General features: G+C 36.0%; 1 protein-coding gene across 4 annotated transcripts in view; it reads left to right on the top strand.

Moving 5' to 3' along the window:
• Positions 1-27,443, top strand: part of UBE2E3 (ubiquitin conjugating enzyme E2 E3) — a 101,209-nt gene that overhangs the window by 59,792 nt on the left and 13,974 nt on the right. For all 4 annotated transcript variants that reach the window (XM_060152527.1, XM_060152524.1, XM_060152526.1 and 1 more), the window contains exons 4-5: positions 22,167-22,299; positions 26,197-26,344. In XM_060152527.1, coding sequence (XP_060008510.1) covers positions 22,167-22,299; positions 26,197-26,344 — 281 coding nt within the window. The remainder of the gene's footprint in view (positions 1-22,166; positions 22,300-26,196; positions 26,345-27,443) is intronic.

Below are 27,443 nucleotides of genomic sequence, written 5' to 3'. Positions count from 1 at the left end.
TTTGGGCCTAATACATTGTTAGGTTTTGTAAGTATTTTCAGTATGTTTCAAAAAATGTGTCTTCTCTGATTGTTAGGTTTAGGGTTCTGTTTGTCTCCATTATATAAAGCTCAGTAACTGTGTGTTCAGATATTTTATATCTTCTTTTTTTTTCCTACTTATCAAAAACAAGCATGAAAATGTGTGCATTTGTTTAATCTCTCCCATAGCAGTGTATCTTGAGGCTATTTTATTAGCTAAAGCAAGTTTGAAATCATATGCCTCAGTAAATTGAAATGTTTATCTTTTTTTTTTTTTTTGGCTTTCCCACATGGCTTGCGGATCTTAGTTCCCCAACCAGGGATTGAACCCGGGCCATGGCAGTGAAAGCACCGAGTACCAACCTCTGGACAGCCAGGGAATTCCCTGAAACATTTATCTTTATAGCTTTTGGGTTTTGTCTTTTAAAAATACCTTATTACTCTTTGTGTGTATGTGTGTGGGGGACAGAGAGAATTCACTTTGACAGTCTTTGAAAAGTGATCCATTTATATTTATTGGACTGGGGCTTGTTTCTACTATCTACTTAGTACTTCCTATTTTTCTGTCTTTTCCTGTCCCTGTCTCACTATTACCTTCTTGCACTTCTTCTTCCTCCCTTTTTAAATTTATTGTAGGTTTTTTACATGTTTATTAGTTTCTTTTTATTTTTTTCATTTTTTTTCCTCTTTATTTTTAGAAGATACACACTTTTTGTTTTCTTATGGTTCCCTTGAAATTTTACCATGCCTACTTAAAGAAGTTCTAAGTACTTAAAGAAGTTCTAAGTTAATATCTTAACAGCCTCTCATGTAACACAAAGACTTTGGAACATTTTAACTCCAATTAGCTCCTTTCCTGATTTGAAATGGTTCCAGACTAACAATTTTTTAAATGCCATTGTTTCTGTCTAACTCAGAGTTTGCCAGGCTCACAAATGCCACTTTGGAAATTCCATATAACCTGTGTTTATCATCCAAGAGTTATTTTCTGCAATGGGAAACCTACATCAGGGAAGGACTCCAATAGCAAAACCTGGAAACCAAAACCTACTGATAATCACTCTTCTGAGGTTTTTCTTCTGTGAAGAAGCAGAATCTTCTAGTGCTACTTTAAGCAGATTCTGTGTTCAGTTTTCCTTGGGAGACATCTCTGAACTTTCATATTGAAGTAATATCTTATGAAAGCTAAAGTGAACCTCATTATTTCAAAGGGAAAGAAAAATAGAACACAGCCCTACTTATTCATCTGGTAGTAATTGTATGAAATAACACATTCAACATTAATTTTTAATTGGTGACATTTATTTCTCTGTAGAGTCAGCTTCTACTGATAAAAATGTATATTATTCTTTCATATATATAGACTACAGAAAAATCATTTAACTAACTTATTCAAATAACCCCTATCAAAGGGAACCTCTGTAACATAGATAGTATGGATAGGATAATGAAGTTTCAAAAAATATTACAGTGACTCATTCACTGTTTTTGCATATGTTCTTTGCATCTTAGAACTTTCTCATTTGTGTGCATTTCTTCATAGTTAACTCTCTCAATCTTTTTACCAGGTATTTCTTTTTTTTTCTGAATAAGAAAAATTGACAGTCTCTGAATGTAAAAGAGAAAATTTTAAGTGTATCACCATAATTTGGACATGCAAGGGAAATGAGATTGAAAATATATAATTTTCAAGTGTGTTTCCTTATTCCCAACTATGATTCAGAATCACTGAAATTTATGGGCAAATGTTTCTTGTAATTTTAGGATTATCTAACACTATCTGAAATTTCTTGGAGCTAACATGATGTAATATTATTTTATGCCCTACTCAAATTTTAGTATGTTTTTGAATTGTATTTCATTTCTATTTATATTGAAGTTTCAAAGCAGGTACTGAGGAGGACAAAATATGAAGGACAGGTGAAATGGTTTTAGTAATAGAAAACACAACTTTATCATTGTCATGGAAATTTTTCTAAAGTTAAAGGATATATAATAATATCTTCAGGGAGGAATTGGTTTGAGACTTGTAATTTATGAAAGGTAGAGAAAGGGGTAGGGTAAGATACTAGTATTTTATATAATTCCAGGTAAATAAATTCTATGTAGGTAAATGACAAAATTCTGGCTTAGTATTCATAACCTTTAATTTTTGTGTATATATAGCAAAAGAACTATTTTGTTGCAGTATTTGTGTGCACCCTCTTTAAGGGACAAAACCATTTTCAGCAATGAAAATTTAATACTCCAAGTGAAAAATTTCTAAGGTACCTGCTGTTCGATGATTTGTATGATGCAAGGATATATATGAAAGTATATATATGGAGATAGACAGACATAGATATATAAGGTATATAAGGATGGATATATAATGATATATATAAAATATCCTTATAAGAATATTTGTATGTATTTGTTATACACACACTCATAAAATATTCCTTTTCCTGGGGTATTCTTTTTGCTGCCACAATTACTAGTTGTAAGAACAACTAGTCCTTACAACTAGTAATTTTTCTTTTTTTATGTGCAAGAATTTGCATCATTCTATTGATTTTTAAATATGTTCCTAAAGAGTATGAGTTCACTTTAAAATAATTATTATTGTTAATACAAGTTTTACTTTATATGTTCCCAGGGTTCTTGGCAATGGCAGTATGGGGACAAGAGGAGGGTCACATAATGGGCAATATATGCTTATAACGAATTTTTTTAATCCTTCAGTAGTCAGCTGTCTTTGGATTCAAGATTTATTTTATGTGATATTGAACTCTAGAGGTATATATTAAAGTAAGTATATACACACACACTTAAGTAAGTGTGTATGTATATCCACATACACACACTTGAAGTACGTATTTATACTTATCTATATATGTAACTCTCCGGTGTGGTAGGTAATATCAATACAGTACATTTTTTAAACAGCAGAGACATAATCCTCATTTTCTTGAGTAGTATCATTGAAATACCAAATTTTTAATTGAAATGAACAGGATGGAAATACTGGCTGGATACAACTGGTACCACCTTGGACATTATAATTTTTGGAAATGAAGAACAAAGTTGGAGGACTCGGACTACTTGATTCCAAGACATACTGTATAAAGCTATAGTAATCAAGATAGTGTGGTATTGGCATAAGGATAGACATATAGATCAGTGGAAAAGACTTGAGAGCCCCAAAATAGATCAACACAAAAATGGTCAGTTGATTTTTGACAAATGTGCCAAGGCAATTCAGTAGGGAAAGGATTTCAACAGGTGGTGCTAGAATAACTGCATATCCACGTGCAAAACAGTGAGCCTTGACCTTTGCCTTGCGTCATGTATAAAAATTAACTCAAAATGGGTCATGTCTTAAGGTAGAGGCTAATGTAATAAAACGTCAAGAACATAACATATGAGACAGTTTTTATGACCTTGGATTAAGCAAAGTTTTCTTAGGCCTCAAACAGCATGAAATAAAAGAACAAAAACGGGTAAATTGGACTTCATCAAAATAGAAAACTATTGAGAAAATGAAAAGTCAAGCCACAAACAGGGAGAAAGTATTTGCAAAACCTGTGTCTGATAAAAGACTTGTATCCAGAACCTATAAAGAACTCTTATATCTTAAGTATAAGAAAAACAAACCAGTTCAGAATGGGCAAAAGATTGAATGTACATGCCACCTACAAAACTGTATAAATTCCAGTGATGCGTAACATTATTAGTCATGAAGGAAATGTATTTAAAATCACAGTGAGGTACAACTACACACAGACTAGAATGGTTAAAATTAAAAAAAAAATCATACTAAGTGTTGGGGAGGATGTGGAGTGGTTGGAGCTGTCATACGTTTGCGGTTGAAAAGGCAAAATGGTGTATCCACTTTGACTAATAGTTTGGCAATTTGTTGTTATAAATGTACACTTACCGTATGACTCATTGTTCAGTTTGAATTGTGCCCGCGCCCCCCATCCCCCGCCAAAGGTATGTTTAAGTCCTAACCCTCAGTACCTCAGAATGTGACCTCATTTAGAAATAGGGTCATTGTAGCTTAATATAAGGTCTTACTTGAGTAGGGATTTCTTAATCCAGTATGACCTGTGTTCTCCCAAGAAGAGGAGAGAGACAAGGAGGATACAGAGGGGAGAGATGGACTGCTGAGGATTACAGGCACTAACATCAACTAAGAAAAAGACATGGAGCAGGTTCTTTCCTAGAAGCTTCAAGAGAACATGGCCCTACCAATACACTGATTTCATACTTCTAGCCTCCAGAACTGGAAGAGAATAAATTTCTGTTGTTTAAGCCACTCAGTTTGTGATTCTTTGTTATGGCAGCTCTAGGAAACGAATACACCCACCAATACCACTTACAGGCATTTACTTAAGGGAAATGAAAACATGTTTTTACAGAGATGTACTTTGAATATTTACAGCAGTTGTAGTCCTAATAGCCAAAAGCTGAAAATAATCCAGTGTCTACAGACTGGATGAGTGAATAAAAATTGTGATATATCTGTGTAGTAGAATGAACTACTGATACATGCCACCACATGAATGAGTCTAAAGGGATTAGGCTAAATGAATGAACCCAGTCTCAAAGTTCTCCTTACTCTATACTTCTACTGATATGACATTCTAGAAGAGGAAAAACTGTGATGGCAGAAAGCAGATCAGTAGTTCTTAGGGGATAGGGGTGGGGAGAGGAGATTAACTGCAAGGGACATGAGGAAACTCTTGGGGTAGTGGAAATGTTCTGTATGATGATTGTGGCGATGTTACAGAACTATATATACTTGTTGCAGCTTAACCAGTTGTCCGCTTCAAAATGGTGAATTTTATTATAAATTATAACTCAACAAAGCTGATTAAAACATGTAAAAAGGAATATAATAAGTGGTCCCATTGAGTTTATAATGAATATGCTTTTAGGTTGAACGAAAAAACATTTAAAGATTGTACGAGTCGTACTTTTGGCCACCATAAAATTTGTGGTAATGGTGTCAATTGTAGAATCAAAAAATGCTGTATCTCGATAACTTAGGAGTGAAGAATCGTGTACTCTAGAAAAGGATTCTGGTGATGGTGAGGACACTGATGTCAAGGAGCTGAATAAAATTTTAATGAAACATGAGTAGAGAAAAGCATTATTTGCAAGTTAATTTCTTATTTTATTGGGTGATTTTAAATATCTCAAAACTAGTGAATATTTTAAATGGCTGACTGTTTGCTTGACATTCCTAAAAATTGATGTAATTAGATTGGAGGGAAAAAACTTTTTTTTCTCTTTGTACTGGGAAAATGGCGGATTGCCTTATATTCAGGCATGCATAGAGCCTTCTGTTCTACACAGTTAAGCAGAGTTCATACATCCTCCATCGTCCTTCCATGGGACATTGAACTGTCTATAGTTCTGCACATGTTACACTGTGTTGCAACCATTCTGTAAATTTAGTTATGTGGCATTTTATTTATCTTTTTTATCCATACCACGGTCTACAGTGCCTGATTTCTGATGTACATAAAATAAAAAATTGGTGGATAGGACAAAAAATATTTTTATAAAGAATCAATCTTGTGCCATGATGCCTTTTATCATGCTTGACATTTACTCAACAAGCATTTTATTAAATGTTATGTGGAAAGCATTATACTAGCTGCTTTGGGACGTATAAAAATGCTATAACATCTAAACTTCTAAGGTTAGAAGAAATTGTAATCTCTATTTAGTGTAAAGTATAATATAAAGGATGAGGGTGAGTAATCACTAGAGGTTTCAGGTGTATCATAAGTTAAAATATTGGAAAAGCTGTTTAGCCTGATGACAAAGGAAATCACTTTTCAGCAACTATAATATTCAAAGTAATCATAGTTTAAATGTCATTTAACAAAACAGTTTCTGGGATTTTTATAAAAGTATTCTCCTTACTATCGTATTGTTAGGTTGATCAAAAGAGTTGGACTGTGCAGTAAATGAAATAGTCTTTACCTTGGAAGAACGGGAGACTTGAATTTTCATGAGTAGGCTCTTAGTGTTTCCTCTGATGCTTCAGCACATTTCCTTTTCTCTAAAGAAGTACAGTGAAGAGTAGTGCTTCAAAGATTCACTGACATTTTTTTTTTCCTTTTTAAAGTAGATTTTAGAGTGTTTAATAGCACTTGAGACAAAGCCCTTTACCTCTCCTCATAGGGGCACTGAACAGTAATGCAAGCTTAGTATGAAATATATTTTATGTACTAATGGCTAAAATGGATGTCAGGGTTTTCTGTGAGTGCCGTGAAACAAAAGGATTCTTAATACTGCAAATTGTGATAAGGTTTTGTCAGATAGAACTGTATTCATTCCATGGCTGGTGCTTTCACTCGGTGGATTGAATGACAACCAAGACTTGGACACGAGGCAACGTAGTCTAGAAGAGCATTGGAGTGTGAAGCAGAAGACTTCCTCTCTCACCTGGGCAGACCTTAGCACTATTGACTTAGTACTGTAATGGTGCCTATGCCTTAGGCAATAGAAAGCAATTGGAAATGAGAAAATATTTGTGAAACCTTCTGTTAATATCTGTCAAAACTAAGAAATTAATACTGGTAAATTACTACTAACTGAACTGCAGGCTTTATTCAGATTTTATTGTTTTTTTCACTAATATTCTCTTTTTGGTTCCAGGATCCATTCCAGGATACCACATTGCATTTAGTTGTCATGTCTCTTTGGTCTAACACATCAGTTTTCAAGAACATTTTAAGTTTTCCAGATGTTTGAAAATTAATGTTTGACTTGTCTTGGGAAACAGAATATGTACTGAGCATCACTCAGTCTTGTCCTGTTAACTCAAGGCTGTTATTGTGTAACATGTTACTATTCGGTGCCTTCAGGGGTTGTTTACATGTTTCATGTTTTCTGCCTTGACCTCAAGCTGCTGTGCTCTTCTTCTGGTTGCCCCTCCATCTGTGTAACCTAACTAAAAAACCAAACAGCAGTGTGTATTAAATTAGTTCAGAAGGAGGGAGAAGTCACTTTAGTATTAGGGAGGGCTTTCTATTTATTAATTAATTCCAATAAAGTATATTGAAAGAGACAGGGATGATCATGGAGGTGGGAGAAATGGCATGATCAAAAACATGAGGAATTTTCCCAAGGATTCCAGAGGATTCCTAAGCCTTCCCAATACAGTTAGTTTGCTACTTCCATTCTTGTGTCATAAGAACGATTGCTTAAAAGGGCTTGTTGAATGATTGGATATGGGGCCTGGAGAAGAAGGAAGCTTAAAACTCAAGTCTGTATAACTTGAACAATAAGTGAAAGTGTATTTTTTAATAACATTTATTTTCTGATTATAAAAGTATAATTATTATAGAATATTTGATAAGAATCAAAAGCAAAAAATATACATAATAAAAATCAACTATGATTTCAGTATAGACATAACCACTGTTAATGTTTCCATCTATCCTCTTTAAAGTATGATATATATACGTATTTTTTACACTTTGATTACTACTAATACAGTGTTGTGACCTTTTTGCACATTAATCTGGTATCAGCATTTTCCAGTGTCAGTAAATCTTCAGAATCTTGATTTTTAGTGACTACATTCTAGTTCATTGAAAACCACGTCATTTAACTATTACCATTTTGTTGGACATTTGAGTCTCATTGTTAATTTACTTTGAGCCTCCTTGTACAAAAATCTTTATCCACATCTCTGTTCATTCTCTTAGGACAGCTTCTTGGAAGTGGGATTACTTGATCAAATGGCTCTTGAGACATGTAGCTAACCTTTAAAAAGTTATACTCCTCTCTCCTCCCATCAGTAATGTGTGAGCATGACTGTTCCTCCCACACTTTTGCTATCAAGTACTGTAATTTTGGTCTTTAGAAGGGCCAGGTTTTATTTTGAAGATTATTTTGACCTTGTTGAGTTTGAGGTGACAGTTGGACAGATAAGTATAACATTCAGTAAGTAGTGCTTGAAGAAGCAGAGTGATAAATGCAAAATATGCATACCACAATTAAAGATTTAGAAACCATCTATATGTAGTTCATGTGAAATAAGTTATCTCTAAGCAATAAATATATATAGTGTGTGTAATGATATCTGTGGTATATATAACAAAAAGTAGGGTAGTTAAAGACTGATGAACTTTAGGGCAAACCCAGATAGTAAGAGATGGAAGTGGGGAAAAAAAGGATCTTTCAAGGTGATAGAGAATGCAGGGTTAACATCAGTAGGAGGTTGTGTTTTCTGTAAGGTCTTACCCTAAGGAGTATTTTAGCTTACAGTGCAGCAACTGCTTTTGTAATTTCACATTTCTAACCTGGTTTCAATATTCCAGTGTTACGCCAATAGAACTGTTTTATGCCACATAGATTAATATATTTTTGATCTTCTTCGTGAACCTTATTTCTGTTTTATATTCTTTTAGATGGTATTACTAAAGACCCCAAATGGTAGTTGCAGGTCTGAAACTGTTCAGGTTTGTTTTAAAAGTATTTTATAGCACGGTGGTCATAATAATATCTAGTGATGTTACTGATTAATGTTCTAGACTTAATGATACATGTTAAATGCAAAATATACTATTTTAAATAGTATTTTGCCCATCTCTAATTGCTCTACTCGGTATTTATGATTTTAAGTCTGCTTCTGTTTATAATCAGAGAGGGAGGGAAAAGGCAAGAAAGCAGAGAACAGCAAGAACAAGGATCTTAAACTATCATAAAACATTTTACTTTTTAGAGACAAATGTATAGGCAAAATTATTTGTGCCTTGTATGAGTAAGAATATTTTTGAGACATTTTCTCATTTGACCAATTTTTTTTTTCAAGTTGTTGTATTCTGCTGCTTATCATTGTAGCTTTTTGAGGTGGTGATAGGGAAGTTGTCCAGGGAGGCTGGCATGCCCCTGGCTGAGCCCAACCAGAGTAGCATTACCTTCATAAATTCACTATAATCCAAAGATGATAATGAATTCTGGCAAGAAGTTATCGTAGCCTGTTAACATCTGTCTGTACAATAAGAGTAACAGTTACACAGCCTAGATAATTATGTCATATCTGAGAATTAGAATACTTTCTTGTGTTTCTATTCTGTCATTTCCCATTCTTCTGCATGTCAGATCTCCTGCTCCCCCAAGTTGTTTTGAATCTTGGCTGCACTTTATATCACCTGATGAGTTTTTAAATCTCTGTAAGCTCAGATCACACAGCACACTCCCACACTGATTAAATCAGAATCTCTCAGGGCTACAGCCTAGGAATCAGTAATTTTTAGAGCTCCATGGGTGATTCCACTTGGAAGCCAAAGTTGCAACCCATGGTTTCAGCTGTAGTAATACCATCAGTGAACTTAGTTATCTTTTTTTTTTTTTAATATTTATTTATTTGACTGTGCCGGGTCTTTAGTTGCGGCATACGGGATCTTTAGTTGCGGCAACTTAGTAGTTCTTAAGAGGGTTGCTTATTAAAATCACCTGGGAGTTTTTCTCCACACTGTTCCTTCCCTCCCTCTCCCCCTATTACTGGAGTGAACCAGTGTCAACTGACAGGAGTATAACCCACTCCTTAGATGTGTTAGGACAAAAAAAACAAAGGATCGGTTTGTTAAGTACTCTTTTTCCTATACCCTTTTTGGGAGATATTCCGCTTATGTAAGTAACTTTGCATTTATCCAGTATTATTTCATGTTAATAATTTTGTGGTGTTTGTTTAGTATTTGTATAATCTCTGTGAGGGCAGAGGTCATGTCTATTCTGTTCATCACTATTTTCAGTACCTAACAGTGCCCAGCATATAGTGGTTACTCAGTAAATGTTACAAAAATGAATCATTAGCCCTGAGTTTTGGGAGTATGTCACTTACAGTTTTATATCTATATGTACTATCTGTATTATAAAGCTTTATAATTACATTATCTGCTAAGGAAAAAGATCTTCCATAAAACAGAACATAAACAGGAAATAGATTTATTTAATTTTGAAAGGTTTTTGCGGGTCAGGGATTCAGTGTGGATTATTAAGTTTTGAACAAAGATGCGGCACACAACACAATTCATACTTGGCTCTCAAATCAAACTTCAAAACAAAACATATAGAAAAACTAAAAAAAACAACAGGTACTTTTAGAGTTTGTGCTTAGTTTAAGCTTCATGATAAACTTGGTACATTTATCAGCTTGTTAGTTGTATTTTACCCAGTCATACTCTGTCTTAAAGTAGAAGGTGGTAAATTAAAATGACATGATCCTGTCAAATATGGTTGACTTGTGAGACAGATTTACAATGCATTGGCAAAATGGCTTAAATTTTGGATGAGCTCTAGACTTTATAATGTGCAAAGAATGGGGGAAAGGGTGCTACCTAAGATATCTAAAAGCTGTTATTAAATCTTTGTTATTCCAGAATTAGGAAATCTCTAGTGCCAGAGTGCTAGCATTGAGGATAACATAGCATATCATACAAATTCACTCTGCCTATTTAAAAACCTTTATGGTTTAGATTTTCTCCTGTGGCCTTACTGCTTTACTCACTGGGCTTTCTGTTGTTTTTTTCCAACCCCTCCCCTTACTTTTTAAATTAAGAAACAAGTAAAAAAAATACTTTTTTTTTTTTTTATACATAGTGAACAATTCAGAATAGAATAGAAGAGAGTATACAGTGAAAAGTAGGTTTTCTTTCTACTGTAGAGAACTATTCTTAGAGGAAACCACTATTACCATTTTCTTGTGTATCTTTCCAGAAAGAGTCTGTTTATATTGCCAGCATACACATGCAGATAGCTTTTCATATCCACTGTTCTGTACCTTCCTTTTTCTTTGTTTCTTCTTTTTTGTTCCCCCACCAACCCCATTTAACATATGTCTTAGAGATCTTTCCAAATTACTTTTTTATTTTCCTCACAGGGAGCTGGTATGATCCCCATGTCCTTACCAGATGAAGTCTTCCTTAGTCTATAACATCCTTTTCAAACCCAGCTTTCCCCCATATCTCTTCATGTAATTAATGTCTCCTCTGCTTTGCTCCCATTTATTTTTTTTTGTCCCTCTATTACACACCTGTCACAGGTCTGCCATATATTATCATGACTTATGTGTGGTTCTCTCATCCCAGGTGTCATCTCCTCATCTCACTCTGTATTCTTTCCACAGTCTGGCTCATCCCATCTGCAGGACTTTAGTTACCACCTGTGTACCAAGGCCTCCCAAATTTATATTTACAGCCCACCTCCCCCCACCACACACACACGTCATTGACATATTTATTTCTTGTGTATCTCAAAGGCAGCTTAATCCTAGTGTGTCCAAAACCAGCTCCTTTTTCATTGTCTGTATCTTAGTAAAAGGTATCTGTATCTATCTCAGTTGTACAGTCTGGAAAACTATGAACTATTCTTGATATTTCCTTCTCCCTCACCTCCCATATTCCAAAAACATAAGTTTGGTTGATTTTTTACTTGCTAAATCCCTCTCAAATCCATCCTCTTCCCTTTATCTCTGATATTACCATAGTCCAGTCTGCCATAATCTTTACCTGAATTATCACAGTAGTCCACTGACATAGCCTCTCTGGTCCTCTTCCAGACCATTTTCCACACAGCAATATAAGGAATGTTTTCAAAATGTAAATATTAGTGTGACCCCCTTCCCTGCTTAAGATATTTTGATGTCTCCCTGTTGCTTTTAGGATAAAGACAAGATGTTTATTTAATATAGACTAACAGGGTCCTGCACGGATATTTGTTACTAATTCCCTCTTCAGTTCATCTCTTACCGCACCCCACCCCCCAGTTCTCTTTGAGTCTCTACCACACTAGACTTAGCTTCCAGGCGCTGCCATTCACCTTGCTCCTTACTGCCTCAGGGCATTTACATACGCTGGCTGTTCAGTCTTCCCCAGCTCTTCCCTTTTACCTTCTCCTAGTTAACTCCCACTTGAGTTTCAAATATCATCTCAAACATTGGTGAACTCTGTGAATCCTCCCTGAACTTCCTGACTAGGTCACATCTTCCTGTCACTCAGCAAAGTACGTATACCTCTCCTCTGTAGCACATTTTCTGCTGCATTTGTGTGTGTGCTAGCATTTGACTAATCACTATCTACCCAGGTAGGCAGTAAGCTCCCTGAAGGCAGTGGCCTTTATATCTTTAGTTTCCTGCACAGGTGCTCAGCACAAAATAGTAGACACTCATATCTTTAATGAATAAATGAATGAATTTGTTTCTGTTTTCTCCATTGACTCGTCTTGTGGAAAGTATGCAAAATTTTGCAAAGGCTCAAGTACATATTTCAGGTTCAAAGTGAATCCATTTGCTCAACAAGGCACAGTATGGCTTAATAAGCAACATGTACCACAGACTTCCTAAGGCCTTAAGTGTACCAGAAAGAGGTCACTCTGAGGGCGGGGAATGGGAAGATAATTGTGAACTGCTAGCAGATTTCTAGGTCTATTTTGTAGTTAGTGGAATTATTTGCCTGTATTGTTTCCTAAGCCATTTCCCCTCTCCCATTGTCTTATATTTCCCTAATAAATGGTGATCTCCTAATTACTTTCAACCTAGAGAAATAAAACTTTTCCCAAAGCAGTCAGGAATAGACCTGTTCACTTATAAAACAATTGAAGTTTGGAAAGACAGAATAAAGATATGGTTAAGATTGTATTCTCTCTAGATAGGCTGACTGTGTCTGCCTACCTATTAGCCATGAGAATTTAGGGGAAGCTATTTAACTGCTGTGAGCCTTGGTTTTCTCATCTGGGAAGCTGGGATAGTTACAGTATCTATCTCATAGTATTACTGTGAGGATTAAATGAGATATACAGCATTTAATGTAGTGACTCCTGGCAACATACAAATGCTCCGTCAGTGCACATGGTTGCTGCTGTTGCTGCAGCTGCTGTTCTTGTTGGGACACATTTTCCCAGTACAAAGGTGGTTTAGTCTAGTTCACACATACCTTCTCCCCCCACTCCACCTTCCTGTGTCACAGGGAAGGTAGGACGCTATAGGCTTCAGCCAAGAGACAGTAGAAGGCACTAGGAGGAGAAAGGGTGGTGGGTGTTTGCATTAGCGATTTGGAGGGGAGGATAGGTACTCCTGATGTCTCCATTAGTAAAAGAAAAGTCTGGATCTTCACATACATGGTACCTCACTTAAAGTTATGGGGGAAATGGTTTAAATTGACTTGTGAGCCAGCATTGAAACCACCATTTATATTACTGTGGTTAAAATGTGATCCAGAGCTCCAAATTACCTGATTTTAAAACACATTATTGTGTTTCAAACTCTTTCTATAAACCAGCACTTAAAGAAACAGTACTTTTTGCTTTAATATGGAAACATTTACTTGTTCTAAACTTCATTTGTATTTTTTTAAATTAATAAACGTTATTTATAGAGCAGTTTTAGCTTCACAGCAAAATTGAGCAGAAAGTACAGAGTACCCATGTACCTGCTGTCCCACATGCAGAGCCTCCTCTCTACCAACATCTCACACCACACCAGTACATCTGCTACCATTGATGAACCTGCATTTGACACGCTGTTATCACTCAGTGTCTTTAGTTTACATTAGGGTTCACTCTTGCTATTCTACGTCCTGTGGGTTTGCATGAATGTATAATGACATGTATCCACCATGGTAGTATCATACAGAATAGTTACACTGTCCTAGAGATCCTGTATGTTCTGCCTGTTCATCCCATCCTCCCCATTAAACCCTAGCCACCATTCATCTTTCTACAATCTCTGTAGTTTTGACTTCCAAGAATGTCATATAGTTGGAATCATACAGTATGTATGATTCAGATTGGCTTCTAGTAATATGCATTTACGTTTCCTCCATGTCTTTTAATGCCTTGGTAGCTTATTTATTTGGAGGGCTGAATAATGTTCCACCATCTGAATGTACCACTTTATCCATTCGCTTACTGAAGGAGATCTTGTTTGCTTCAAAGTTTGGACCATTATGGATAAAGCTACTATAAGCATTCGTGTGTACGTTTTTGTATAGACATAAGTTTTCAATTCATTAAGTACCTAGGTGCACAGTTGCTGGATTGTATGGTAGGAGTATGTTTAGTTTTGTAAGAAGCCGTCAAACTATCTTCCAGAGCAGCTCTGCCATTTTGCATTCCCACCAACAATGAATGAGAGTTTTGTTGCTCCACATTCTCACCAGTATTTGGTGTTGTCAGTGTTTTGGATTTTGGCCATTCATATAGGTGTGTAGTGACATCTTGCTCTTTTAATTTGGAGTTCCCTAATGATGTTTTAGTCCATTTGGACTGCTCTCACAAGAATACTATGGACTGAGTGACTGGTAAACAACAGAAATGTATTTCTCGCAGTTCTGGAAGCTGGGAAGTTCCAGATTTGATGCCTGATGAGGATCTGCTTCATGGCTTGTGGATGGCTGTCTTCTCACTGTGTCGTTCCATAGCAGGAGGAGCAAGGCAACTCTGGGGGTCTCTTTTATAAGGGCACTCACTAATGCCGTTCCTGGGAGCTGCATTCTCAGGACCTAATTCCCTCGCATAGCCACCGCCCACACACACACACACACCACCACGTCGGCCGTTGGAATTTCAACATGAACTTTGGGGGTGGATGGGAGACAACTCACAAACACTCAGTCCACACCAAAATGTGCTGTTGGACAGCTTTTAATATGTTCTTTTGCCATCTGTGTATCTTCTTTGGTGCAGTATCTTTGTTCATGTCTTTTGTCCATTTTTTAATTAGGTCATTCATTTTTTCTTTGCGTTCTAAGGGTTCTTTGTGTATCTTGGATAACAGTCCTAATCAGATGTGTTGTTTGCAGATATTTTCTCCTAGTCTGTGACTTGTCTTCTCATTCTATTGGCGTTGTCTTTTGCAGAGCAGAATATTTTAATTTTAGTGAAGTCCAGCTTATCGATTATTTCTTTCCTGTATTGTGTTTTTGGTACTGTATCTGAAAGGCGTCACCATACCCAAGGGCAACTAAGTTTTCTCCTGTATTATCTTCTAGGAGTTTTGTAGTTTTACATTTTGTATTAGGCCTGTGATCCATCTTCAGTTTCTGTTCGTGAAGGGTGTAACGTCTGTGTCTAAATTTCATTTTTTTAACATATGGGTGTCCAGTTGTTGTAGCACCATTTTTTGAAAAGACTGTCTTTGCTCCATTGTATTGCCTTTGCTCCTTTGTCAAAGATCACTTGACTTTATTTATGTGGGTCTGTTTCTGGCCTCTCTGTTTTGTCCCATTGATCTATTCGTCTATTCTTTTGCCAGTACCACACTGTCTTGATTACTGTTGCTGTATAGTAAGTCTTGAAGTTGGATACTGGCAGTCCTCTGACTTTGTTCTCCTTCAATATTGAGTTGGCTAGCCTGGATCTTTTTCTCTCCATATAAACTTTCTAATCAGTTTGTTGATATTCACAAAATAATTGGCTGGGATTTTGATGCGTTTGCATTGAATCTATAGATGGGAAGAACTGACATCTTGACAGTATTGAGTTTTCTTACCCATGAACATATAGTATTCTTTGATTTTATTTGTATTTTAACAGATTCTATATTAATATATAGTATTTTAAAATTTAGTCATGGTGGATAAGGTCTGTTGAAGTTATACCAATATGGCATCTTAGTTCAAGCTCTCTCATTTCTGTAGCCATAAAATTAAACCCACGCTTAAATAAGAACTTTGTATTAGTACTTTTTTTTAAATGCACACTAGACACACGGGTATATTTATTTTAACAATTTAATGGTTTAGGACGGAACACTCACCAGTACACCACTTTTCATAGTTATGTCCGTCTTAAGTCAGACATATGTTATATTCTTTTCTCCTTGAATTTAATTCAGCTCTTCTTAAGATTGCCATAGGGATAAAAACCATACAGATTTTAGTGTAAATCTTTGCATTTGGCTTAGTATGTATGAGATTTAAAAATTGTATAAAAAAGCATTGTGTTAAGAAAAGGATATTTGTAAAAGGGAATCTGTTATTAAATAAGCATTTGAGAGTTCTTGTGGGGAATCACTCCAGTGCTGTAAAAGGCTAGTGTTTATGACCCTTGCAGTAACAGTAATTGCTGAACGAATATTCAAGTGATGAGAAAATGGATTTTGCTAAGATCAGTCCTCTTGCTGCTAATGTTTAAAATATTGTTACTCATTAACAATAAGAGCAGCTAGTAACAGAAAATTCCCAGGTGCAAGTTTGTCACTCCATCTAAACTTTCTGCCTGCCTTTTACTTTCGTTTGTTTTGTGCAGAAGATATAATAGCTTATGGGAAACATGGTATTTAAAGGGAGGAAAGTAATGTTTGCAGGGGAAAAACAGTAAAATAAAATACTACTTTTTCTTAGTGGTATTTAAACAAAAATTTACGTCCTCAATTCTGAAATTTAACAATTGATCTTTCTATTTGGCATTAGCAAAATATTGAGGTTGCAGTAAACAAAGTCCCTGTTAACTTTGTCTCTGCTTTTTTCTAATTTGACTCAGAACTGGAATGAATGTTACTTCTGCTGTATCAGTGAAGTAAATTACCAAGTAAATGAACCCTTTCTTATGAAATTAGTACATGTTTACCCCACTAGCTGAAAGTAGAGTGTCCCTATAAAACCTTTTGTAAGCCTAAATGATGTAAAGGAAGAAGCAGTTACCTTAGGACACATCTTGCTAATGGCTGCACAAAATAAATCGAGATAAAGCACAGATGCTTACACACACAGTTCAAAGCTATGGAGGCTTGATGCTGAGATGCTGAGTGTAGTTCCAGGGGAAGGAGCTTGGTGGTGCCGCTCTCCCTGTCTCTAAAATGTTCACTGCAGAACAGACTGAACGCTGTTTTTGCTTTTCACCTGTTTTTGTAAAAGCGAAAATCTTCTTTGGATCTCTTTTGGTTGGTGAAAACAGGTACTAATGTAAGTCTTTCGTAAGAGCAAAGAGCATAAAGGGAATTTTTTAAAAGCAGGGGATACCCATTTAAGGAAAAGTTCCCTTTCTGCTTCCCCCTTTCCTCTGCCATTAAACATGCTCTATGACAGGGGTCCCCAACCCCCGGGATCTAATGCCTGATGAACTGAGGTGGAACTAATGTAATAATAATAGACGTAAAGTGCACAATAAATGTAATGTGCTTGAATCATCCTGAAACCATCCCCCCTACCCCCGGTCCTTGGAAAAATCGTCTTCCACGCAAACGGTCCCTGGTGCCAAAAAGGTTGGGGCCCACTGCTCCATGAGATCTCTCTTTCCTCTCCCCTTGGGCAGATCCCACAACTCTTTAGTCACTTTGACTTATTAAAATACATCTGATTTTCAGAGCATAAAAAGCCCATTTCACCGTAAGTTGAAGAGCCTGGTCCACATCTTGCAGCCTCATGGAGCTTCCATTTCTAGTGGGAGACGGACAATAATAAGTAAGATAAATAGATAAAATATATGTTAGCGAGTGATAGATGCTATGGAGAAAAAATAGAAAGGCGGGTGAAATGTGTGGAGACTGTGACATTTTAGATAGAGTGGCCAAGAAAGGCCTCACTGAGAAGGTGGCTTTTGAGCCAAGAAAGACCTGTAGAAGGTGGTGGCGCAAACCATGTGGGTACCTTGAGGAAGAGCATTCCAGGCAGAGACACTGGTGCGGAGACCCTGAGGTGGAAATGTACATTTTAGTTGGAGGAACAGGTTGCTGTAGCCAGTTGAGCGAGGAAAGGAGGAGCAGATAAGAAGGATGGAGGTGGTGATGGGCCTTATAGGTCAGAAGACTTTGACTTTAACACAGAATAAGGAGGTAAGCCGTTGGAGGGTTTTGACCAGAGTCCCGTGATCTGATTTACTCATCGCTCTGCCTGGTTGTCATTGAGAATAGAATACTGTGGTGGGGCTTAGGGTCTCAAGTGGAAGCAAGGAGGCTACTGTAATTAACCAGACAGAGAATGCTGGTGTTTTCAATTATGGTTGAGGTGGTAGGAGTAGGGAGAAGTAGTAGAATTTGAGGTATGTTTTGAAGATAAAACCAGTGGAATTTACAGGAGGTGGGATAGAAAGAGTGTTGTCAAGGGTGAGGTCTAGGTGTTTGCCCTGAGGAACTAAAATAATAAAGAGTTGCCATTAGCTGAATTAGGGAAGCTTGTAAGAGGAATTGTAATATCTGGGATTCAGTTTGGGGCATGTTAAACTTTTCAAAATTACTGGATACAAAATATTAGATTTCAAACTAAAGAGTGTTTAGTAGGCATTTAGATGTATAGCTCTGGAATTTAGTATAGAAATGGAGGCTAGAGATACAGGTTTGTAGGTTCAGAGCTTACTGATGCTATTGGAAGCCGTAAAACTGCAGGAGATCAACAAAAGAGTAGATGTAGTTAGAAAGGAGAAGAGGTTTAAGGACTGAGCTCTGGAGGATTGGCAATATTTAGAGGTTAGGGAGATAAGGAACAGCAATAGTGATTGAGAAGGAGAAGCCAAGAAAGTTAGGAGGAAAACCAGTAAGTATGTTATTCTAGCAACAAAGCAGAGAAAGTATATCAAGGAGGAAGAAGTGACCAACTGTGTCAAATGTTGCTGGGCCAGTCAAATAAGATGAAGATTGAGAAATGAGCGTCGAGTCTAGTGATGAGGTCACTGGTGACCTTGGATGAGAGCTGTTTCAGTGGAGTGGCGGCGGGAGTTAAGAGCCTGTTGGAGGTAATTGAAATGAGAGCTGGAAGGGGTAAAGGAATCGTGGTTAGTTTTTAAATAAAGATTGGGGAAGTGGAGCTTGTAGCATTCTTGTGGGCATGATTTACCAGAGAGGGAAAAATAGATGATCCAGGATGGAGTGTAGAATTGCTGGAGTGTTGTCCTTTTGGAAAAGAAAAAGAGAGAAGATTGAGAACTAGTGAAAAGGTGTGGCTAGCACCTATCTTGAGCTTGTCAGCATTTAGCACCCATTTTCTACTCAGCTGTGAAGCCTCAGTGGCAGGTCAATTACTAGCCTATAAAATGTTACGTTTGAATTAGGGTGGAGTCAGTCGTGCCTCCAGCACCCCTACACACCCCCTCCTTACTGCCCCCAGCCCCCCATCTTGATTTGTGAGAAGGAAAATGGGGGCTCTTATTCCAGACAAGGCAGCCAGCAAGAGCTGGATTTTTAGCCCTAACTCACCTTAGGCTAGGTTCCTCAGAACACAGCCATAAGCTGCAACCCTACTAGGTCTACTCCAAAACAGTAGGGAAAGTCACATTTCGTATCCTGCTGCAATAACCATATCCTTAGTGTCTTGTAGCAGAATAGCATAACTGAGAAGACAGCAAATTTAAGAACCAAGAACTTGGTGTGGGAATTCCAGCTTTTCTACCAACTGGCAGAGCAGAGTTAAAATGGATCGCTTACTTTCTGTGAATTGGTTTCTTCAAGTGTAAAAGGAGGGGTTTGGCTTCAACCAGATCCTTTTCATGCTGAAATTCCGTGATTCATTAAAATATAGTAATCCCCAGCCATCTGAAGCATAACATAGTCTTCTGCCAAGAACCAAAGAATATCACCGAGGAAATTTGGTTTCTTTGGAGAATTGCTCTCCTTGGGTTCCTACCCAAGTAAGTGTTTGCAAAACTTGACTGGAGATTAAATTACACATAGTAGCACTGAAATTATAAGAGGAAATACAAATATAGCAAGACTATTGAAGTCAATAGAGATTTATTCAGACTTTGTCCAAATTCTCTGAGTATTTTGTAGCTGTGGGACATACAGAAAGTTATTTAACTCTCAACTTTAGTTTCCTCATCTAAAAATAGGAATGTAATAATAGTACCTACTTCATAGATTTGTAAGGAGAATTAAATGAGATATACACTGCGGTGCTTTGACAAATGCTTGGCTTATTATGGAGTAAACCTTAGCTGCTGCTGTTATCATCGTCATCATCTTTATTATCATCAGTGTGTGACATGTGTAGTTTAAAACATTTTAGTATAGCAGCTGTACTATAAAAGTCTCATACTATAATTTAGTTTTATAACGATTACTTTGAGTCATCAAGGGAAAAATTAACTTAGAAAAGGAAATGCCATTGAATCAGTTTAAACTTCTTTTTTTAAACAAAATTCATACTTCATTTTGTATGCTTTTAGTTACAGTGAAAATTCCCTTGAGGAATATACCTGATTCTCAGATGATGACAGAACAATGAGCCATTACTGTAATTAGTTCCAGTTGCTGTGTATACTTAAAACTTAGAAAATAGTATTTTTCAAAAGTGTATTTTCCCTAAATAGGCCATAAAAGTAAGATTTTATAGTTCATATATATCTGCCTTAAAAATAGGTTTTTGAAACATCCTGTAAACATTTTGATTATACCGTCAAGTTTTCTCCACCCTTTCTGTATGAACTGTTGTCAGAGTGATTATTGATAGCATCGCCTACTTGATGTTTACAGTCTGCAGTGTATGTTTTACAGAATTAATAAGCTATAGTTAAATCATTTAATGTATACCTGAATGTCCTATTGTCATTAGTGTGGTTGCTTTATCAATGCTGGTTTGCACTTATTTTAAATCAAACATGCAGATCATTTATAAACTGATGGTCATTTTAAAAGAAGAAAAGCTTTATACATAACTTAGTGCAGAAAGTCAAGTTAGTCTATAGTGTAAAGGTTAGAGAAAAATGGAAGTCTGTAAGGTAAATTTGAAAAGGGTTTAAGGGGTATTGGATGTGTCTTCCTAACAAATAACTGTGAGTTTAGACTTTATTTGAATTATCTTTCATTGTAGTTTATAAATGAAATGATGGTGTTGAACACAATGTAATGTACTTGGGGTTTAGTAGCACCTAGCACTCAGACAGACCTTGAACAACATTCCCACTAAAAGGAACCAGGACTCCTAGAAGAAATGGCAGATTCCAAGGATGGGGGCCTGGAACATATCGTTAGGCCAGAAAGTAAGGAAGTGTTCAAAAAAATGATGGTGGCCTATCACAAGGATACAGGGTCATTTTGAAGGTGTTCCCAGTGGCCAAATCTGGAGTGATTTGAGTGTCAAAATAATTAAATTCAGTAAGAATTCTAAATCATTAGGAAAAAAGATAGGAATCCATGAGACCTCACCAATAATACACATACATATTCATAGAATCAGGAGAAGAGAGGGCTCAGGGGCCAGCTGGTAAATGTGGAGGAAATGCTGACGTTGGAAAATTATGATTTTATCACTATCATAGTAAGGTTTAGTTTAGCCAAGAATCACAAGTCGATGTTAAATCTAGGGGAGAAATTCTGATGAAGAATGTGGGTATTTGCAAAGGTTGCTTATTGGTTGCAGTAGGAAAATTGGACAGCACTTGATCTGGATAGTGAAAATTAACATCACCAGTGTGCCTCTGGATGTGACACCCTGAGGAGAACATGGCATCACTTACATTCTCTTCTAGCCAGGACTGAACTATCTGCATCTAATCATAAGGAAACATCAGACGAGTTCCAAATGATGAGCATTCTATTAAAAGAAAACCTGTATTCTTCAAAAATATTAATATTATAGAAGGCAAAGGAAGGCTAAAAGGCTCTATATTAAAGGAGACTAAAGGCACAGGATATATAGATGGTGGATCCCAAGACTGGGATCTTGTATCTGGAGGAAAATTAAGATTCTTTTCTAAGGCGTAATTGGTTCAGTTGACAACATTATTTTGCAGATTGTAGGTATTGTATAGATTTTACTTTTACTGAAATTGTAGCTATATTGCAGTTATATTAGAAAATGCACACTGAAATATTTATGGGGAAAGGGCCATGATACATTCAACTTACTCTCAAATGGTTCAGAAAAAAAGAACTTTGTGTGTGTGTGTTGTGTATGTGTGTGTGGTTTTTTTTTTTAGGAGGAGGAGATGGAGAGAGAGAGAGAGGGAGTTGATAAAGCAAATGAGCAAAATGGAATTCTGGATAAAGTTATACAGGTGTTCTTTGTTTTTGTGATTTTTCTGTAAGTTAGAAATATTTCCAAATATGTTTATACACACATGCATGCACAAGTTGGTTGAGACTTATTTCTTTTATACTTACCTCTTATTGTTCTAGGTTGCTAATTTACCTTTGATACTTAATTGGTTTAAGATGTTAAGTTCATTGATCACAGATATACACATTGATTTTTAATTTCTTTTAAATAGTGCTGGGCCTAAAGGAGATAACATTTATGAATGGAGATCGACTATACTTGGTCCACCAGGTTCTGTATATGAAGGTGGTGTGTTTTTTCTGGATATCACATTTTCATCTGATTATCCATTTAAGCCACCAAAGGTAAGAACCTAGAATTGCATTCTTTAATACTTATCCTTTTCCACAGTCAGTTTATTCTAGGGGATGGATGCAGTTATTTTTATTTAATTGTTTTTCATGGATTATACAGAAACTCTCATGTAACCAAGGATTTTAAAACTAGAAGTAATTGATTTGTGTCTTTTACAAATAACTTTGTAATCAGCAGAGAGTTTGTTAATTGTAAATAAAAGTATGCTACTTTGCCCATCAGTAAGCACATAAATTTTAGATTTATGATATGAGAAAAAGTATCTTATGAACCTTGCTTAAGAAACCTGTTGGGATAAAAAGTAAATTTGTCTGACAGCTTCCGGAAAGAAGAGTTAAGTAACTTGAATCTTGTGTTAAATACCCTATCTTTATAGATGAGCAAAGACTAGAAACCTATAGCAAAGAAGAGAGAACTAGTACTATTTAATAGACTTATTTTGTGCCCTCTGTAAGTATGATGCATTAATGGGGGTGAGGGCGGCTGGGTGACATAGGCCTCCTGTTGTCTCTGAATGTGAATTAGGTGGATAACAGCGAGAAGGGTTGAGTTGTGTCTTGTGATCACTGGCAATTATTTTTCAAGTCTTAAACATAACAGTTACTTGAATAGCTTCCTCCTCTGACTTCTCCCAATAAAATAGTCAAGCCAGCAGTTTTTACCATCAGTATTAAGCCTGAGCATAATTATGCTGTAGTTAGAAAGACTTCTGACATGTCAGGGAGAAGTGTTATCAAGCCCTTAACTGTCAACCTAGTTCCTTATGTTCCCTTCACTATTTAAAATATATGTAGTGATTTAATGCCTGCCTCACGTACACGTGTGTTGTTATGTGTGTGTGTGTAAAAATAAAAGATTTTTTTTTTAAAGAAGGCAGATCGGTTCTCCCTTATCTAACAAGGTAACAACAGTTCCACCTAGTGGTATTTACCTCAAATTGCAGATACCAAGTTTCCCTATCACCTAGAGGTATTGGCTCTCAACTACAGCTGTCAGTTTTTGAGTGCTTTACTTTGTGGTGCCATCAGAACCTAAGATCTTTAAATGATTGTCTTATTTAATGTTCTCGGGTATGTCGAGTATCTCTTGCTAGATCAATCAAAGAAAGGGACAAAACCCTCATGTTAACAATACTGCAGATTGTATTCACATTCAAAATGACACATGTTAAAAGCCAATATCTCATTAACTATTCAGTTTGCCTTCAGTGCTTAAGTTTTCTGTATTACAGCAAACAAAACCGTAGCAAAATAGCACATGACTGTATTTATAGTGAGGCTTATTCCTACTTCCATCATTTTTCATATTGGAAATTGGTTTTAACGTGGTAGCAAAATTAGAAAAAAGTTTGCAAGATTTAGTTTTTATGAAATTTTTACACATGAGGGAAACTTTGTTAAAGGAAGAGACATTTTTCTTAGAATCTTTTAATGGAAAATAGAGATTGACTAGCATACTTATGTATATGATTTGTCATAATTATTTTGGTTAATATGGCTATTAATTTAGCATGTTAATTTTTTTGTTAAGGTCTCAATATTTTTATTTTCTAACACTTTAATGTTGATTCCTTCCTCTTCCCTAAGATATCTTATGCAGTATTATGAAGCATTCTTCAGATCTATAGTTGGACAAGTGAAAAAGAAATAAGACTTCTGCTGTTATCTTGGTTTAGGTATAATTATTTCTCTACAGTTCTGCTTATTTTTGAAGTTCAGATAAGGTGTTGAACTTCTTGAAGAATAATAGAAATTTAATTCTCTTCTGTTCATTGATTGTTAGAAGCTGAAAGGAATCAGAGTATTAATTGTGTTTGTAAGCCATGCGTATCTATTGAGTAGTCAGCTGTCAATGATATGAACATACATTATTCCCATATTCTGGAGCAGGGCTGCCTAATAGAAATATAATGCAAGCTACATGTGTAATTTTTTATAGAAACAGTGAAATTAATTTTAATAATATTTTACTTAATCCAGTGTATCCAAAAATATCGTCGTTTCAACATGTAATCAATAGAAGCATCATTAACGCCATATTTTACATTCTGTTTGATATTGTCTTTGAAATCTGATATGTATTTTACACTTTTAGCCCATCTTAATTCTTATAACCACACTTTAAGAGCTCTGTGTAACTAGTATGTACTGTGTTAGAACAGTTCTCGAGTTATATACAGTAGTCCCTCCTTATCCTCAGGAGGTATGTTCCAGGACCCTCAGTGGATTCTTGAAACCACAGATAGTACTGAACCCTATATGATGCTATTTTTCCGATGCATAAATGCCTATGATAAAGTTTAATTTATAAATTAGGCACAGTAAGAAATTAACAATAACTAATAATAAAGTTAGAGCGGTTATAACAATATACTGTAATAAAAGTTATGTGATTGTGGTCTCTCTCTGTCTCAAAATATCTTGTACAAACTTAATGCCTCTTCCATCGTAACTAAGCACTTATGCCTGTAGCGTTTTCAGCTTGAGGTACAACAGCAAAACTAGCACAAGTGTTTTTATCCTTTTACAATTTCATGGATAGAAGACTCATTCTTACCATAGATCTTAGCAACCTTAGTGTAGAATTTTTTTTCCTTCCTTTATTAAGGCAAAAACTTTCACCTTTTCACTTAAAGCAAGAATTTTAGAGCTTCTCTTTGGCAGATCTCAGTTGCCAGCATCACTACTCTTGAGCTTTGGGGCCATTATCAAATAAAGTAGGGTGACTTGAACACAAGCCCTGCGATACTGCAGCAGTTGAACTGATAGCCAAGATGCTACTTAGTAGACTGACTGGGCAGGATTATGCTGGACACCCAGGCAGGGTAGATCAGGACAGTGCAAGGTTTCATCATGCTACTCAAAATAGCACAAAGTTTAAAACTTATGAATTGTTTATTTCTGGAATTTTCCATTTAATATTTTTGGACCCCAGTTGACCTCAGGGATCCAAAACTGAAACCATGGAAAGCAAAAATGTGGATAAAATGAGTACTACTGTGGTCTCTTTCTCCTCCTTCCCCACTACACCAGTGGTTTCTTTCTTGTTTTTAATTATGCGTCCTTATCAGAAATACACTTTTGAGTGCTTTAAACATTTTCTTCCCAGACTCCACTTGGGAGATCACAGTACATTGCTAGTTCCAAGGGATCAGGAACTGTCTTTTTTCTTTGCAAATCCAAATTAAGAATTAACCACCCAATTTGTGTTTGTGTTTATTTGAAACTGTTGTTTGTTTCTATGGTTTATTCTCTTTTATCACATATCTCAAGGATATAATAGTTTCCTTTATTCAGTAGCTTAAGACCTTACTTGTTTCATTTTACTGTCTCAGTCTAACAAGACAGTGAGCCATTTGTGGAAATGAAAGTCTGAGAAATAGAAAGGCTGGTGATTTCACCAACCTTCTCCAGTATTTTCTGACACATGGCAAGAGATTAGCTAAGTTGGTGACCTTTTTCTACTAAGAAACTAACGTAACTTTAGTTTTATGTTTAAAAAAATTCTTCACTAGTTTCTCTTACCTTTGGCACCAAAACGTTTCTGTTCTCCCTCACTTCCTGTCTTTAAATAGTGGTGTATGAGTGCATGCCCACACATACATTCATAGAATTACCGTATCATTTGTTTAAACAGTTCAGCGACTCATTTGGTTTAAAAGCAATATCGTTCCAGCAATACTGGGTAAAAACAATTTCTTTGAACTGAATTAAATAAAACCATTTAATTTTGCTATTACTTAAACCTAGTGTTTGTTAGCTCTTCGATGAAATTATATGCTGTTTGCTATGATCTGTGATATGTTCCACTTAATTTTTGCTAGTGAGAGTTTTAGTTGGTAATAAAGCTTTTTATTTTCTTTCTGTCTTTAATGTCACTGCCCTTAGGTTACTTTCCGCACCAGAATCTATCACTGCAACATCAATAGTCAGGGAGTCATCTGCCTGGACATCCTTAAAGACAACTGGAGTCCTGCTTTGACTATTTCAAAGGTTTTGCTGTCAATTTGTTCTCTTTTGACAGACTGCAACCCTGGTAAGCAGATTTTTATTAACACATACAGTGAGGCTACAAAAACTGCATTTTTTTCAGTTTAAAGTGAATTTGAGAAGTAAATGCTGTTGGTAGAAAGATCAGCATAAAACACTTTTTGAGGAAATTATCAATGCCATTTCAATTAGAATAGACCAGAAGTTTCACAATAACTTCCTTTAATTTGTTAATGGCATACTACCCTATAATTATTTTCTGCCTGTCATTGGTGACTCTCTGTTTTCTAAATTAATGGAGTTGTACAAACCACTTTTGACGCGAGTAAAGTAATGTTTCTTACACCACTGCCACCTTCTCTTGCTCCTTCCATGCTGCCATGTGCTTTAACGCAGCCTCTCAGTAATGAAGGGCTTCTTGTTCTCCCTTCCTTTTCGGATTATGGTTGGTTGTATTAGATGTGGTAATCGTCGATATTAAAATGACAGCCGATGAGAGAGTTAGACTAGATTATGATTATAAGAACTCAGAGGTAAAGTCATTAGTGCATAATCTGTAAGAAATGCCTAACAGCCACACATGATCTTTAATGTGGGTAGCTGACTTGAAAAAATAATGTTTAGACCTGGGACTTCGCATATGCTCTCTTACTAAGTGGTCATTTTTTTAAAGAAGTTGGCTTATTTTTCCTAAATATTTAATCAATCACCAAAGGTTATTACTGTTATATTAGGCCTAGCAGTTATACATATACCCAAAATACAGATTGATAGATAGATAGGTAGGTAGATAGGTAGATAGATAGAATGATATATAGAAGGATATTCATTGTGGCATCTTTTATTAAAGCAAAAGATTGTAAATAACCTACATATCCATTAATAGAGGATGTAGCTTAATGAGGTAGCTCTATGTGAATGGATAGAGAAAACTCTCTAAGATATATTAAGTAAAAAAGCAAGGCACTGAAAAAAAAACACACGTGCGTAACAATATTCTAAATGCTTATAAATGTGTATAATGTCTCTGGGTAGAAATGCTGTGAGCAGGTATAAATTATTTTCCAGGAAGAGAAACTTCTGAGTAGTTGGAGTCAGGAGGGAAGAGAGCTTTACGTTTTACTGGCTGTTGTTTGGTGTACTTC

This window comes from Lagenorhynchus albirostris, chromosome 6 (genome assembly GCF_949774975.1).
Source record: "Lagenorhynchus albirostris chromosome 6, mLagAlb1.1, whole genome shotgun sequence".
NCBI lineage: Eukaryota > Metazoa > Chordata > Mammalia > Artiodactyla > Delphinidae > Lagenorhynchus > Lagenorhynchus albirostris.
Note: the sequence above shows the minus strand (reverse complement) of the source record. Positions and strands in the feature narration are given on the sequence as shown.